At 45.6% G+C, this 16622-nt stretch overlaps 1 protein-coding gene across 1 annotated transcript in view; it reads left to right on the forward strand.

Annotated features, from left to right (window-relative positions):
* The window catches only part of noc4l (nucleolar complex associated 4 homolog), a 42501-nt gene that overhangs the window by 2795 nt on the left and 23084 nt on the right, over window positions 1–16622 (forward strand). The window contains exons 2-6 of the mRNA XM_041201919.1: window positions 2472–2592; window positions 3462–3568; window positions 11549–11656; window positions 15204–15353; window positions 15442–15544. Of these exons, the coding sequence (XP_041057853.1) occupies window positions 2472–2592; window positions 3462–3568; window positions 11549–11656; window positions 15204–15353; window positions 15442–15544 (589 nt within the window). The remainder of the gene's footprint in view (window positions 1–2471; window positions 2593–3461; window positions 3569–11548; window positions 11657–15203; window positions 15354–15441; window positions 15545–16622) is intronic.

Genomic DNA, 16622 nt, shown 5'->3' on the forward strand with positions numbered 1-16622 from the left:
GAGGAGCCTAGGTCTGTGGTTTGAATGTGCTCGAGGCCAAGTCTGTTTTCCCTGATGCCTTGATCTTTAATTCAAACAAAACCGGCAGCTTTTGATGTGCAATGCTCAATGTAGAATTACAAATCTTGCATGTAGGAAAAGTTAGGGGTGAGACTTAAAGAACTTGCGTTTGTATTAGCTCTTGTACCTTGCCTCAGAAATGCTCCCCATTCACATGAAGCGAATTGCATTGAGGTGCAGTCATTCTTGGCAGTGAGGCTCCTGATCAAAAGCCTCATTACTTCCTAGTCAGAAGATTGTGCGTTCGCACCTTGAGAAGTTAAGAGGGAGGTTTTGGATAAGATGCTCGTTGGGCAAGTGGAACAAATTTTCTTTCCCGTGAAATACAGAAAATCTTAACAGCGACAGTTTTGGACGAAATGTGAAGAATAGTTGTACACTCCTGGTTATTCAAGTGTGTCCCAGCTGTAAGTGATCTTTTCATCTTTTGTGAGTCCTCTTTTGACTGAAGAGTCCAATTTGAGATCGGCATGGGAGTCCACAGAACTGGCACATTCATGATGTTGGTGATGATGTTGGGGGAGCTTCTGCTGCGCCACCTCCGGACTTCCTCTGCACACGTTGGATGTTGTGAGTTTGGCACAGATTGTTCTGAAAGCATGCCAAACCAAATTTCAGCCTTTGTCTCCACATGGGCCAGTCGGCTGCAGTGTTTTCCCAAGAGAGGTGGTTTGCGATGCAGAGGTTTGTAAGGCTGTATTTTAGGGTGTTCTTGTATCCTTCGTACTGACCGCCTTGATGTTGTTTGCCCTGAGACAGGTCCCCATTGATGACCTACTTGGGGTTTCTGTAGTTACCCATGCAGGAGACAGGGAGACTTTGACAGATACACTGCAGAAACAGCACACCCTCAGCTCAAATCTATTGCACTACAGCAGGACATTCTAACTTGTGAAGAGAAAATTGGAAATGACAGAGCCAATGTTCATTTGCTTTCAGTGCTGCAGTAGTCACTAAAGCACCTTTCTCATATATATTTGTGCAGTACATGGAATCTTTCATTTTAGTATGTATATTTAATTTCTCCTTTTACACATAAATGATTCACTGTGGACCTCAGCGTGAGGTTCCTTTATTCCTTGTGCCAGCTACCTATTGGTGTTCTGATGCCCCAATGCAATTGCTTCTTTAGCATGTGGCTGGTTTCTATAGTCGTACAAACATACGAATTAGGAGCAGGAGTTGGCCATTCAGCCTTTCAAACCTGCTCCATCATTCAATAAGTTCATGGCTAATATGATTGTAACCTCAACTCCACGTTCTGCCTACCTCCGATAACCTTTTACCCCCTTGCTTGCTAGCCCTTACTATTTTTAATAGTAGTAAGGAGGGAAACTTAATGCGACTCCACAAAGGGACAGAAATATAAAGTTTGTAATTAAAGCATTTCACATACGTGAACTACTTTTTGGAACTTAGTGATTTTTATGTAGGCAAACATAGCAGTCTTTTTGCATTTAGCAAAGTTCCAATAACAACCATGAGTTGTCAGTGGTTAATCAAGGAAGGAATGCAGGACAGGCTGACAGGGGGAGGTGGTGGCATAGTGGTATTGTCACAGGACCGGTGACCCAGTTCTGGGGACCCGGGTTTGAATTCCACCATGGCAGACAGTGGGCAATAAATACTGGCCTAACCAGGGACGCCCACACCCCACAAACGAATAAATATTAAGCTCAAACTTACGATATTCTGTCCCAGAAGTGAGAATGCTACCATTAGAATCGAACTGACACTTGATGCTGATCCCACATGTTATTTAGTTGGCCCCTTCCATGAGGCTAGTCGAAGGACAGCAGGAATTGTGCCCAGTATCTTGGCCAATATTCTTCCTACTGGAAACCGATCTTTTATCATTATTGCATGTACACCACATGGACTGCAACGGTTCAAGAAGGCAGCTCACCACCACCTTCTCAAGGGCAACTGGGGATGGCCCAGCCAGCGAAGCCCACATCCCGTGAATAAATAATACAAAACCCAGACTGGCAGACCCTGTGAGCACTGAGGGAGTGCTGCACTGTCAGAGATGCTGTCTTTTGGATGAGACATTAAACTGTCTGTCCTTTCGGGTGCATGTAAATGATTCCGTTGCGTAATTTGAGGAAGAGCAGGTGAATTCTCCCTGGTGTCCTGATCAATAATAATCCAAAAAGCCACCATTTGCTGTTTGTGAGAGGTTGCTGATTGCATACTGGCTGACGTGTTTACCTACAAAACAACTATAGTTGCATTTGGAAAGTACTTCATTCATGGTGAAGCACTTCAGGGACTACTAGTAAATGCACATTCTTTCTTTGCATCAGTCCCACTCCACAGTTTAAAGACTGGGTATAAACTAATCAGTGACTCTCTAAGATGGACACTGTTTAGTATCTAATGACAGTAAGGTTCTGCGTTTTTCTTATTAGGCTGAACAGGAAGCTGAAATCCTCGATGCTACCAGAATCTGTGGCAAGTTATTTTGCACCTTAATGCAACAAGGAGAGCTTTTTGTTGGCCAGCTGCCTGGAGAAGAGGAGGGTTTGTCAGGTAAGAGGTAGACGCTCTGCTGGTTCTTGGTTACTTGCTTCTGCAAGCTGGGCCAGTGGGATGTTCAGGGCTACACAGAGAACAGTGAGGAGAAAGTGTCCACTTATCGTTCACCCCAGTAGAACAGTCCCACCAGCTTAAGGGGAGACAGCCACAAGTGTTTCAGGGAATTTCCTGGACTGTGCTGTGACTTGAAGGGAGCAAGTTGTGGTCTCAGTTAGAGAGCAACAAGTATATGCAGTGATATGTAGTGTCTGCCGTGAGACAGCTGTAAAGCTCCCCGTGGTTGGAACTCATTGTTTCGCGTGGGGTCTGTAAGATGCTGTGCTTAGCTTTAATTTTACGGGAGAGTGATGTAGTTTTCAGGGTGTCTCTGAGGACATCATGTGTAAAACTCCTGCTGACCTCCAGTCTACCACCCTCCGTCAACTTAATACCATCCAGAACTGTAAAACCTTTCAGTGCTGTACTGTGGGAGCGCTACTCTTGGAGGTGCTGTATTTCGGATGAGACATTAAACCAAGGTCTCGTCTGCCCTCTCAAATGGACGTTAAAAAAAATCCAATGCCACTATTTCGACAAACAACAGGGAGCTCTCCTCTTTGCCCTGGCTACTATTTACCCCTCAATCTATATTACTAAAACAGATTATTTGGCCATTATAAAAATTCTGTTCACGGAAGCTTGCTGTGCACAAATTGGCCGTCAAGTTTTCCTACATTACAGCAGTGACTATGCTTCAGAAATACTTCATTAGCTGTAAAGAGTTTTAGGATGTCCTGAGATCGTTAAAAGACAAGTTCTTTCCGAATCAATTTGGAAGTTGCAGGAAAGCTACAGAACTAACCGTTCTGTTTATCCTCTTTCAGCTGACTACAGTGCCGAAGTGAAGTACAAGATCTGGATGAGGCATCGCTATCAGAGTAGCATCGACCAGCTGTTCAATCTTATGATGCAGGAGTCAGAGCAGGTTCAGGTGAGTTTCCTGCTGTCAACCTGCCCTGTGATTGGCCGGGGGTGGGGGGGGTGTGCATCAAATGGACAGGGTACAGTAGCATAGCAATTTGGTTGCTGGACTAATGACCTGGAGACAGGAGTTCAAATCCCACCCCAGCAGCTGGGAAATTTAAATTCAATTGATTAATGATTAATTATTGCGAACATGTAACTCTGGGCTATCAGTTAAAAACACCAATGTCCATTAGAGAAGCAAATCAGCCGTCCTTACCCTGTCTGGGCCTATATGTGACTCCAGACTCACAGCAATTTGGTTAGCTCTTAACCTCTCTCTGAAATGGCAGAATAAGCCACCCAGTTGTTTTCAAAGAGGTGGCTTACCACCAGCTGTTCAAAGACAATTAGGGAAGGCTAATAAATCTTGATCTCATCAGCAATGCTTACACCCCGAGGAGGGACAAAGAAAAATCCCAGTCTGGACTGTAGTAGCATAATAACTCCTTTATAAACTGTATTAAAGCAGTTTATTTGTTCCTTCTTCCCAAATCCTCCTTTCACTCTGCCTGTGCTGGTTCAAGGGTCTAGGACTAGGGGCCATAGTGCCAGATCTTTCAAGAATAAAACTAGGGAACACTTTCCCATACACAGGGTGGTAGATGTTTGGAACTCTCTTCGGCAAATAGTAATTAATACTACATCAACTTTAAAACTGAAATTGATTGAGTTTTTGATATCCAAACCTAGCAAGGGATATGGGGCAAAAGTGGGTAATGGAGTTAGGCCATAGATCAGCCATGACCTCATTGAATGGCAGAACAGGCCCAAGGTGCTGAATGGCCTCCTCCTGTTTCTATATTCCTCCCCACCTGCTCTCCAAACCTGCTGGAGCTATGTAATAAATGGCTTCCCATGCGCAGCACTAAGCGAGATTGACTAGTCGGGTATTAGCAATAACTAGGTAGCACATACCGCCTACTTGGGCAGACATCGTTCTGCATTACAGAATGTTATTAGTTACTCTTTAATGTGCTCCTTCCCTGTTCTACATTGCATAACAATAGTTCATTATTTTAAATGATACATTTACTTGAGAGAATGTAATTGCACTTTTTTATTATTCATTCATGGGATGTGGGCTTTGCTGGCTGGGCCAGCATTTATTGCCCATCCCTAGTTGCCCTTAAGCAGGTGGTGGTGAGCTGCCTTCTTGAACCGCTGCAGCCCACGTGGTATAGGTACACCCACAGTGCTGTTAGGAAGGGAGTTCCAGGATTTTGACCCAGTGACAGTGAAGGAACGGTGATATATTTCCAAAACAGGATGGTGAGTGACTTGGAGGGGAACCTCCAGGTGGTGGTATTCCCATCTATCTGCTGCCCTTGTCCTTCTAGATAGTAGTGGTCATGGGTTTGGAAGATGCTGTCAAAGGAGCCTTGGTGAATTCCTGCAGTGCATTTTGTAGATAGTGACAACAGTGTGTACCGTGTGTCGGTGGTGGAGTAGTGAATGTTTGTGGATGTGCTGCCATTCAAGTGGGCTGTTTTGTCCTGGATGGTGACAAGCTTCTTGAGTGTTGTGGGAGCTGCATTCACCTAGGCAAGTGGAGAGCATTCCATCACACTCCTAACTTGTCCCTCGTAGATGGTGGACAGGCTTTTGGGGAGTCAGGAGGTGAGTTACTCGTCACATGATTCCTAGCCTCTGACCTGCTCTTGTAGCCACAGTATTTATGTGGCTAGTCCAGTTCAGTTTCTGGTCAATGGTAATCCCCAGGATGTTGATAGTGGGGGATTCAGTGATGGTAATGCCATTGAACATCAAGGGGCGATGTTTGGATGCTCTCTTGTTGGAGATGCTCATTGCCTGGCACTTGTATGGTGCGAATATTACTTGTCACTTGTCAGCTCAAGTATTGTGAGCCCTGGATATTGTCCAGGTCTTGCTGCATTTGGACGTGGACTGCTTCAGTATCTGAGGAGTCGCGAATGATGCTGTACATTGTGCAATCATCAGTGAACATCCTCACTTCTGACCTTATGATAGAAGGAAGGTCATTGATGAAGCAGCTGAAGATGGTTGGGCCAAGGACACTACCCTGAGGAACTCCTGCAGTGATGTCCTGGAGCTGAGATGACTGACCTCCAACAACCACAATCATCTTCCTTTGTGCTGGGTATGACTCCAACCAGTGGAGAGTTTTCCACCTGATTCCCATTGACTCCAGTTTTGCTAGGGCTCCTTGAAGCCACACTCGTCAAATGCTGCCTTGATGTCAAGGGCAGTTACTCTCACCTCACCTCAGGTTATTGCAAAGCAAGTGCCGCTTGATAGCACTGTGGATGACCCCTTCCATTGCTTTACTGATGATGGAGAGTAGACCGATGGGACGGTAATTGGCTGGGTTGGATTTGTCCTGCTTTTTGTGTATAGGACATGCCTGGGCAATTTTCCACATAGCCGGGTAGATGCCAGTGTTATAGCTGTACTGGAACAGCTTGGCTAGGGGTGCGGCAAGTTCTGGAGCACAAGTCTTCAGTACTATTGCCGGAATATTGTCAGGGCCCACAGCCTTTGATGTATCCAGTGCCTTCAGCCATTTCTTGATATCATGTGCAGTGAATTGAATTGGCTGAAGACTGGCATCTGTGATGCTGGAGATCTCCGGAAGAAGCTAATATGGACCATCCACTCAGCATTGTAGCAAATGCTTCCTTATCTTTTGCACTGATGTGCTTGGCTCCTCCATCATTGAGGATGGGGACATTTGCAGAGCCTCCTCCTCCAGTGAGTTGTTTAATTGTCCACCACAATTCACAATTGGATGTGGCAGGACTGCAGAGCTTAGGTCTGATCTGTTGGTTGTGGGATCTCTTAACTCTGTCTGTCACTTGCACCTGAAAGAAAGAGACAAAGTTTCTTGTTGAGGCGACGGATGAGACGAAGAATAAAATGAAACTGGGGGCAAGGACAGCTGAGAGATAGGGTGAGTCGGTGCTGCTGGAGGGAGAGGTCGAGTGTGTTCATAGGGCAGCGCATGGCACTGAGTGTGGATCTCAGGGATGTGACGAGAACAGCAGTCAAGGAGCGTTGTATGTCCCGGAGATACCTGTAATCCTGGGTGGGTTCGAAACATGAGGGATGGAACTTCAGTTGGAATTCACGTGGGGTGAGTCGGAGACGGAGACAGTCACTGAGGAAGGAGATATGGCTGTGAAAGCAAGTTTTAGTAAACACCTTGTCAAACACCAGGAGAGAAATGGAAAGCAGTGAAGGGGAGCAGGGCAAAAGAGACAAGCGGAAATCCTGTCAGAGAGAAGAGCAGTACTTCTTCAAGGTAGGCATTCCTGGAAGAGAAGTGGTGTCAGTTAAACACTAAGATAAAAGCAAAATACTGCGGATGCTGGAAATCTGAAACAAAAACAAAAATAGCTGGAAAAACTCAGCAGGTCTGACAGCATCTGCGGAGAGGAACACAGTTAACGTTTCGAGTCTGGATGACTCTTCATCAGAACTAAAGAAATATAGAAATGTGGTGAAATATAAGCTGGTAGATGGGGATGGGACAGGTAGAGCTAGATAGAGGACCAGTGATAGGTGGAGGCAAAGAAGAGATTGCCAAAGATGTCATAGACAAAAGGATAAAGGGGTGTTGATGGTGGTGATATTATCTCAGGAATGTGCTAATGGTGACATTAAGGGTAGAAAGCAGGACAAACAAGTGACAGATAGCCCTAATGGGGGTGGGGTGGGGGGAAGGGAAGGCTAAAAGTTAGAGATAAAACAATAGATTTAAAAATAGGTGGGAAAAGAAAAATATATTTAAAAAATATATAAATTATTGGAAAAGGGGGGATCGGAAAGGGGGTGGGGATGGAGGAGAGAACTCATGTTCTCTCTAAAGTTGTTGAATTCAATATTCAGTCCTGAAGGCTGTAAAGTGCCTAGTCGGAAGATGAGGTGCTGTTCCTCCAGTTTGCGTTGAGCTTCACTGGAACAATGCAGCAGGCCAAGGACAGACGTGGGCATGAGAGCAGGGTGGAATGTTGAAATGGCAAGCGACAGGGACATCTGGGTCATGCTTGCGGACAGACCGAAGGTGTTCCACAAAGCGGTCACCCAGTCTACGTTTGGTCTCTCCAATGTAGAGGAAACCGCATTTGGAGCAGCGAATGCAGTAGACTAAATTGATGGAAGTGCAAGTGAAATGCTGCTTCACTTGAAAGGAGTGTTTGGGCCCTTGGACGGTGAGGAGGGGGGACGTAAAGGGCCAGGTGTAACACCTTCTGCGGTTGCCTGGGAATGTGCCGTGGGAGGGGATTGAGGTGTAGGGGGTGATGGAGGAGTAGACCAGGGTGTCCCGGAGGGAGCGATCCCTACGGAATGCCGACAGAGGGAGGTGAAGGAAAGATGTGTTTGGTGGTGGCATCATGCTGGAGTTGATGGAAATGGCGGAGGATGATCCTTTGAATGCGGAGGCTGGTGGGGTGATAAGTGAGTGCAAGGGGGACCCTATCATGTTCTGGGAGAGAGAGGAAGGAGTGAGGGTGGATGCGCGGGAGATGGTCCGGACACGGATGAGGGCCCTGTCATCCACCGTGGGTGGAAAACCTCGGTTAAGAAAGACATGTCAGAGGAACTGTTTTGGAAAGTGGCATCATCGGAACAGATGCGACGGAGGCGAAGGAACTGAGAGAATGGGATGGAGTCCTTACAGGAAGCGGGGTGTGAGGAGCTGTAGTCGAGGTAGCTGTGGGAGTCGGTAGGCTTATAATGGATATTGGTGGACAGTCTATCACCAGAGATTGAGACAGAGAGGTCAAGGAAGGGAAGGGAAGTGTCAGTGATGGACCATGTGAAACTGATGGAGGGGTGGAAATTGGAAGCAAAATTAATAAATTTTTCCAGATCCAGACGAGAGCATGAAGCAGCACCAAAGCAATCATCGATGTACTGGAGAAAGAGTTGTGAAAGGGGGCCGGAGTAGGACTGGAACAAGAAATGTTCCACATACCCCTTAAAGAGACAGGCATAGCTGGGGCCCATGCGGGTACCCATAGCTGCACCTTTTATTTGGAGGAAGTAAGAGGAGTTTAAGGAGAAATTGTTCAGTGAGAGAACAAGTTCAGCCAGACGGAGGAGAGTAGTGGTGGATGGGGATTGTTTGGGCCTCTGTTTGAGGATGAAGCTAAGGGCCCTCAGACCATCCTGTTGGGGGATGGCGGTGTAGAGGGATTGGACGTCCATGGTGAAGAGGAGGCGGTTGGGGCCAGGGAACTGGAAATTGTTGATATGATGTAAGGTGTCAGAGGAATCACGGACGTAGGTGGGAAGGGACTGGACAAGGGAGAGAGAATTGAGTCAAGGTAGCAAGAAATGAGTTCCGTGGGGCAGGAACAAGCTGAGACGATTGGTCTACCGGGACAGTTCTGTTTGTGGGTTTTGGGTAGGAGGTAGAAGTGGGCCGTCCAAGGTTGGGAGGCTATGATGTTGGAAGCTGTGGAAGGTAGATCTCCAGAGAAGATGAGGTCAGTGACAGTCCTGGAAACAATGGCTTGATGTTCAGTGGTGGGGTCATGGTCCAGGGAGAGGTAGGAGGAAGTGTCTGCGAGTTGACGCTCAGCCTCCGCGAGGTAGAGGTCAGTGCTCCAGACAACAACAGCACCACCCTTGTCAGCGGGTTTGATGACAATGTCAGGGTTGGACCTGAGAGAACGGAGTGCAGCAAGTTCAGAAGGAGACAGGTTAGAGTGGGTGAGAGGTGCAGAGAAATTGAGACAACTGATATCACGCCGACAGTTCTCAACGAAAAGATCAAGAGCAGGTAGGAATCCAGAGGGAGGGGTCCAGGTGGAGGGAGAATATTGGAGGCGGGTAAAAGGATCCATTGACTGGGGAGAGGACTCCTGCCCAAAGAAGTGAGCATGGAGACGAAGGCGGAAGAGTTCAGCATCTTGCCGAGCCCGAAATTCATTGAGGTGATGGCGTAAGGGTGTGAAGCTGAGTCCTTTGCTGAGCACTGAACGTGCTCAGCTCACTGAAATCCAGCATCCGCAGTATTTTGCTTTTATCTTGGTGATGGTGGGAGTCTGGGACATGATCTGTAAGGTATGATTCCACGAGGGTGACTATGTCAGGCTGTTGCTTGACTGGTCTGTGAGACAGCTCTCCCGATTTTGGCACTAGCCCCCAGATGTTAGTAAGGAGGACTTTGCAGTGTCGACAGGGCTGAGATTGCCGTTGTCCTTTCCAGTGCCTCGGTCGATGCCGGGTGGTCCGTCTGGTTTCATTCCTTTTTTGTGACTTTGTAGTGGTTTGATACAACTGAGTGGCTGGCTAGGCTCTTTCAGAGTCAGCCACATCGCTGTGGATCAGGAGTCACATGTAGGCCAGACCAGGTAAAGACATTAGTGAACCAGATGGGTTTTTACAACAATCGACAATGGTTTCATGGTCATCATTAGACTTTTAATTCCAGATTTCTACTGAATTCAAATTCCACCATCTGCTGTTGCAGGATTCGAACCTGGGTCCCCAGAACGTTACCATGGATTACTAGTCCAGATAAATAGACGATACCACTACGTCATCGCCCCCTCCCACCCCCAAATCCCCACCCTGCAACCCTCCCACCCGCCACATAAACAACATGATAACATTTTGAGATGAATTGCTTAGATGCATTTAGGGGAAGCTGGATAAACAGATGAGGGAAGAAGGAATAGAAAGATATGCTAATAGGGAGAGATGAAGGCTTGCAGGATTAGGTTTGTGTGGAGCATAAACACTAGCGTGGACCATTTGGGTTGAATGGCCTGTTTCTTTGCTGTAAGTTCTATTTAAATGTTTTCCCTTGCCACCTAACAGGTAGGGAGGCTTATTTTTACCTTCCTTCACTAGTGGCACTGTGCTTTATTTCCAAACCAAAGTCCCGGATAGTTCGAATATGATGATTGTTTTGTTTTTGTGTGAATTCCACAATACGAATTTAAAAATATAAATCACCGAAAACGAAACTGAACGGAAGAAAAGGGGGAGCGAGCAGGGAAACTCGGACTTCTCTGCCTTCATTATATTTTTAAAAAATCCTTAACTAGTAGGAACACAGATTGGCGGTTAGCTCAAGTCTAACCTGATACCCAGGAGAAGTACACATTCCTCAAAAATATCAGTTGATCAGCTTCAGAGGAAGCACTCTGTAAACGAGCAGGACTTTAAGTGTGGTTGCTAAATGCTTCCCTCTTTATTCCCAACTTCTGAGTTCTAAACCCAGCATCAAACCCTTAAACATCCTGAATTGCGTGCCCACATATTTTGAGTGATTCCTGTCCTGTCCTGTCCAACTTCCACGGATTTGTATGTTAGCACAGCTCCCGGGACTTTTTAACCTACCTTGAATAGGTGGTGATTTACCTGCTGCAGTGTGCACTCAATGGAGATTCGCATAAAACATTGACCCGGCTTTTTAAATTGAATAAGTTTCATGGTGATTTCAATTCCGTCCAACTTTCTTTGCTTTTTATTTTTGATTGTGGATTCAGTTACAGGACAATGCACCCAAATGCAATTCATGTTAGAATTTAAATTCAGTTTTGCCTCTCTGAGCCCAGCAGTGTGACTTGTCAGCTTGCTCGCTAACACTGTGAACGTTTTTTTAAATCATCCTTTCACAGGATGTGGGCGTCGCTGGCTGGGCCAGTGGTTGTTGCCCATCCCTAGTTGCCCTTGAGAAGGTCTTGAACTCGGGGAATCACCTCCAGTCCAGATTTGAGCAGGTGATCGAGCCTGATATATCAATGCGCTGCTCAGGGTGTGTTCTGAATAGTACTTAAAAGTCTGTGATTGTGGACGATCTGAGGAAATTTTGCATTCGCTGACCCCCTCACCTAACAATGTTTTGAGATGAACATTGGAAAATTATCTGTTGGACTGGCTTTCCTGCGAATTAATGTTTTTTTTACTGTGCTGAAAACATGTCATCTCCCGATTGCTTTCTCTCCAGGAAGTGGCGCTCTGCACGCTGATGAAATTTGTTCAGACAGAAGGGAGGTGGCCCCTTGTTAGCCACGAGGAGGATGAGTGTTACATCTTTCCCCGGGAGTTATTAAAGGTGAGTGGTAATTCTGACTTGGTGCACCCTTTACTGGGCAGACTTTGATGTAAAGTGTTATGATCCTTCGCCAGACCCCAAGATGTTGGTAAGGTCTGGTTAGGGACCAATAAGGATCAGAGGTGAGCTGGCAAGATGGATACAGAGTTGGCTTGGCCATAGAAGGCAGAGGGTAGCAATGGAAGGGTGCTTTTCTGAATGGAGAGCTGTGACTAGTAGAGTTCCGCAGGGATCAGCGCTGGGACCTTTGCTGTTTGTAGTATACGTAAATGATTTGGAGGAAAATGTATCTGGGCTAATTAGTAAGTTTGCAGACGACACTAAGGTTGGAGGAGTTGTAGATAGTGAAAAGGATTGTCAAAGGATACAACAGGATATAGATCGGTTGGAGAGTTGGGCAGAGAAATGGCAGATGGAGTTTAATCTGGACAAATGCGAGGTCATGCATTTTGGAAGTTCTAATACAGGTAGTAATTATACAGTAAATGGCAGAAAACTTAAGTGCATCGATGGGCAGAGGGATCTGGGTGTACAGGTCCATAGATCACTGAAAGTGGCAATGCAGGTGGATAAGGTAGTCAGGAAGGCATATGGCATGCTTGCCTTCATCGGCAGGGGTAATGAGTATAAAAGCTGGGAAGTCATGCTGCAGCTGTATAGAACCTTGGTTAGGCCACACTTGGAATATCGTGTACAATTCTGGTCGCCACATTACCAGAAGGATTTGGAGACATTGGAGAGGGTGCAGAGGAGGTTTACCAGGATGCTGCCTGGTCTGGAGGTTATTAGCTATGAGGAGAGGTTGGAGAAACTCGGATTGTTCTCACTGGAGCGACGGAGATTGAGGGGCGACTTGATAGAGGTTTACAAAATTATGAGTGGTATGGACAGAGTAGAAAGAAGTTTTTTCCCAGGGTGGAAGAGTCAATTAATAGGGGACATAGATTTAAGGTGAGAGGAGAAAACTTTAGAGGAGATGTGCGGGGCGAGTATTTTACACAGAGGGCAGTGAGTGTCTGGAATTCGGTGCCAGAGGAGGTGGTGGAAGCAGGTACAATAGTGATGTTTAAGAGGCGGCTTGACAAATACATGAATAGGATGGGAATAGAGGGATATGGACCCCGGAAGTGCAAAATGTTTTAGTTTGACAGGCAATATGATCGGCGCAGGCTTGGAGGGCCGAAGGGCCTGTTCCTGTGCTGTACTTTTCTTTGTTCTTTGTTAATAACGTTTTGGTTAAAGTAGACAAAGTTTGAGATTCAAGACACTAAGAGAATAAAGCCACAAGATTCCATGGATCTATATTACTATACAGGGTCAGAAAGATAACACAATTTACAATATCTCTCTTATACTCTAACATTCAGGGTAACTATGAGGTGCGAGTAAATCAACAAGTAAACTGTGGTCAAACACACCACACGACACAATAAATGGCAGATGTGACCAAGACAGAGTCCAGGGGTTTCTTAACAACCCAACTGGATGTCAGTGAACACTGTGAGTCAGCCAATCTCACTGAAACTCTGTTTCTCTCATTCCAGGGATTAATCACTCTTTGCCCTCATGCATCCTTATGCCAGTCTCATCACTGCCTTCTGTCTTTTGTGTCCTAGGATTTAAAAGGTAGTCTGACCTCTAATTAGACTGATTAAGCCATCACAACAAAAAGCATTACAATGAGGATTCCACCATTAAACATGTGTCTGTCTCTGTGCACTCCTTGGGGGAGGCCATGGTATAGTGATATTGTCACTGGAGACCCAGGGCAATGCTCTGAGGATCTGGGTTCAAATCCCACCATGGCAGATAGTGAAATTCGAATTCAGTAAAAAAAAATCTAGAATTAAAAGTCTAGTGATCACCACAAAACCATTGCCGATTGTTGTTAAAACCCATTTGGTTCACTTAAGGGAAGGAAATCTGCCTTCCTTACCTGGTTTGGCCTACATGTGACTTCAGATCCACAGCAATGTGGTTGACTCTTAAATGCCCTCTGAACAAGGGCAATTAGGGATGGACAATAAATGCTGGTCTAGCCAGCGATGCCCACATCCCATGAACGAATATAAAAAATACATGTGCCTGAGTAGCAAGAATCAGTATTGGCCTCACTTTGAGTGTCATATGCAAATTCCTGAGGCAAACTCAATTTTTTAATAAAACAGAAAATGCTGGAAATACTCAGTAGGTCTGGCAGCAGCATCTGGAGAGAGAAACAGACTTAACGTTTCAAGTCTGACATCTGAGTATTTCCAACACTTTCTGTTTTTATTTCAGATTTTCAGCATCTGCAGTATTTTGCTTTTACTCAATCCCAATTAGTCTGAGGATCGGTTAAAATCACTGGACTGCCTCTTTCCAGAGGCTCCCTCGGAGCGTGCCGGTATCTGTTGGGAGACAGATAACCCAAATGTTTGAAAAATCCCCTCTGTTGAACGGTAAACTTGAGAGACAGAAGCTAAGCCCAAATGATGAGTGTTAATCGCTGAGATGTGTTGTGGATGGTTTGAGTGGTTTGGGTTGTCATGGGTGGAGGCTGAGGTTGGTGGCGTGGGGAAGAGCTAAAAATGCAGTTGTGTTGTGTTTTGTTTTTCTGCACAAAACCTGACTCAGTTGTAAGGGTGGAGAGTAAATTGAGGTTAACAGTGCAATGACTTGTTTTCCCTCATTGGGGTGATGTGTTCACTGAGCAATCTTCATGTACATGATATGTATCTGTGTCTCCAATTGTTTATGATGAGGGTTACCAAGATTGCACATTGCTAATATCAGTATTCTTCTAGGTAGTGTATCCAAACCTCTCCAAACACTCGCCAAATCCCTTTTGTCCATCACCCACTGTGCTTGTTGACCTATATTGGTTCCCACTAAAGCAACACCTTGATTTTAAAGTTCTTATTCTTGTTTTCAAATCCCTTCAAGGGCTTCATCTCTCCTGAGCTCTGTAATCTCCTCCAACCCCATAACCCTCCTAGGTAGCTGGGCTTCTCTGATTTTAGCTTTGAGTATCCCTGATTTTAATCATTCAGCCATTGGCGACTGTACCTTCAGCTGTCGTGGCCCTAAGCTCTGGAAGTCCCTCCCTACACCTCTCCACCTCCCATCTCCTCCTTCAAGACACTCCTTAAAATCTACCTCTTTGACCAAGCTTTTGGCCATCTGAGCTAATATCTCTTTATGTGGCTCGGTGTCATAATTTGCATTTTTAATGCTCCTGTGAAGGACATTGGGGAATTCCATAACGTTAATGGTGCTATATAAATATAAGTTGTTGTTGTGATGATGGAGGCCAAGTATTTGAGTGGTACTGCTGAGGAATCCTTGTCAGTTCACTCTGTAGACAGTCGCTGACCATTTCTCTTTCTCCCTTTCTGAAGCACCTTGGGAATCTGGCTGTGGCAGGCGCTGCTTAAATGAAATGTCGAGTGTGTGTAAATGAAATGTCTGGTGTGTGGGGGCTATTCACAGTGTCGTCATTTCAAAGCCGTGTTTGCCCACCTTCGGTTTTTGTCTGTAACTTTCACAAGTGTCCGTTCCCTTTCAGTCGCTTGTGGAGAATTTGCTTCAGGTTGAAAGAGACACGTCGTTCCTGCTCTCCCGATTTCAGGAGTATTTGGAATACGAGGATGTCCGTTACTATGTGATGGCCTATGCTGCTGAACATATCCCAAGGGTTATGCAGAGCTCCAAGGGGGTAAACTTGCACACTTTATGTTCTGCTCTGTTCTAAGTCCATAAACGCATCGTCACAGTCTGATCATTACTCCACCCTCTCTGTGCAGGATTTACTTCCAGTTTATCAACAAAACACCTTTAGCCTTTTGTCCTCAATTCACATGCCGAGTGAACAGAGTGAACTCACAAATTTCCTTGTGAAGCAACAAAGTAAGTATCGTTGGAGGGTGAAGCATGGGAAGTATTTTGGGCTGGGAAAAATTTCTACAGGCCAAAAGCCTGAGGGGCTGAGTTGGGAGGGGTCAGTTGAAATTTTCAAGACCAAGAACGCTAAGTTAAGGATACCGAGGTAGCATGAAGCTATTAATGTATATAATGTTATTGAAGAATATTTTCCTTTTAAAATAGATTTATAGTCTGTGGGTGTGTCTTAATTGGATTAAAGCCAGCTAGCCTGGGTGCTTTGATGTGTACTAATTCTGAGATGTGAGAGAGGTAGAGTGCATTTGCATTTTTTGAATAGAGCATTCAAGAAGTGGGGTGAAAACTGACACCTATCTAGCAGCTACCAAGCAATATGCTTATGTTACTAATAAAATTGGTGCTATGAAAGGGGTTTTATTGTTAGAAGAGGCTGGTGACAATTTACATTCAATGAGTGGTGCTAGGCTTAACTTCAGCAGTAATACCTGGAAAAACTCAGCAGGTCTGGCAGCATCGGCGGAGAAGAACAAAGTTGACGTTTCGAGTCCTCATGACCCTTCAACAGAACTGAGTAAAAATAGGAATGGGGTGAAATATAAGCTGGTTTAGGGTGGGTGGGGGGGTGGTGGTGGTTGTTGGGACAAGCAAGCAGTGGTAGGAGCAGATAACCAAAAGATGTCACAGACAAAAGAACAAAGAGATGTTGAGGGTGGTGATATTATCTAAAAGAATGTGCTAATTAAGATTGGAGAGCAGGACGAGCAATGTAATTCTAGTGGGGGTGGGGTGAAATAAACCATGGGTGGAATACATTTAAAAATAATGGAAATAGGTGGGAAATTGTTCAGTGTGAGAACAAGTTCAGCCTCGAACAGAGGCCCGAACAATCCCCATCCACCACTACTCTCCTCCGTCTGGCTGAACTTGTTCTCACACTGAACAATTTCTCCTTCAACTCCTCTTACTTCCTCCAAATAAAAGGTGTGGCTATGGGTACCCGCATGGGCCCCAGCTATGCCTGTCTCTTTATCGGGTATGTGGAACATTCCTTGTTCCAGTCCTACTCCGGCCCCCTCCCACAACT

Source organism: Carcharodon carcharias, chromosome 13 (genome assembly GCF_017639515.1).
Source record: "Carcharodon carcharias isolate sCarCar2 chromosome 13, sCarCar2.pri, whole genome shotgun sequence".
In the NCBI taxonomy this organism is placed as follows: domain Eukaryota; kingdom Metazoa; phylum Chordata; class Chondrichthyes; order Lamniformes; family Lamnidae; genus Carcharodon; species Carcharodon carcharias.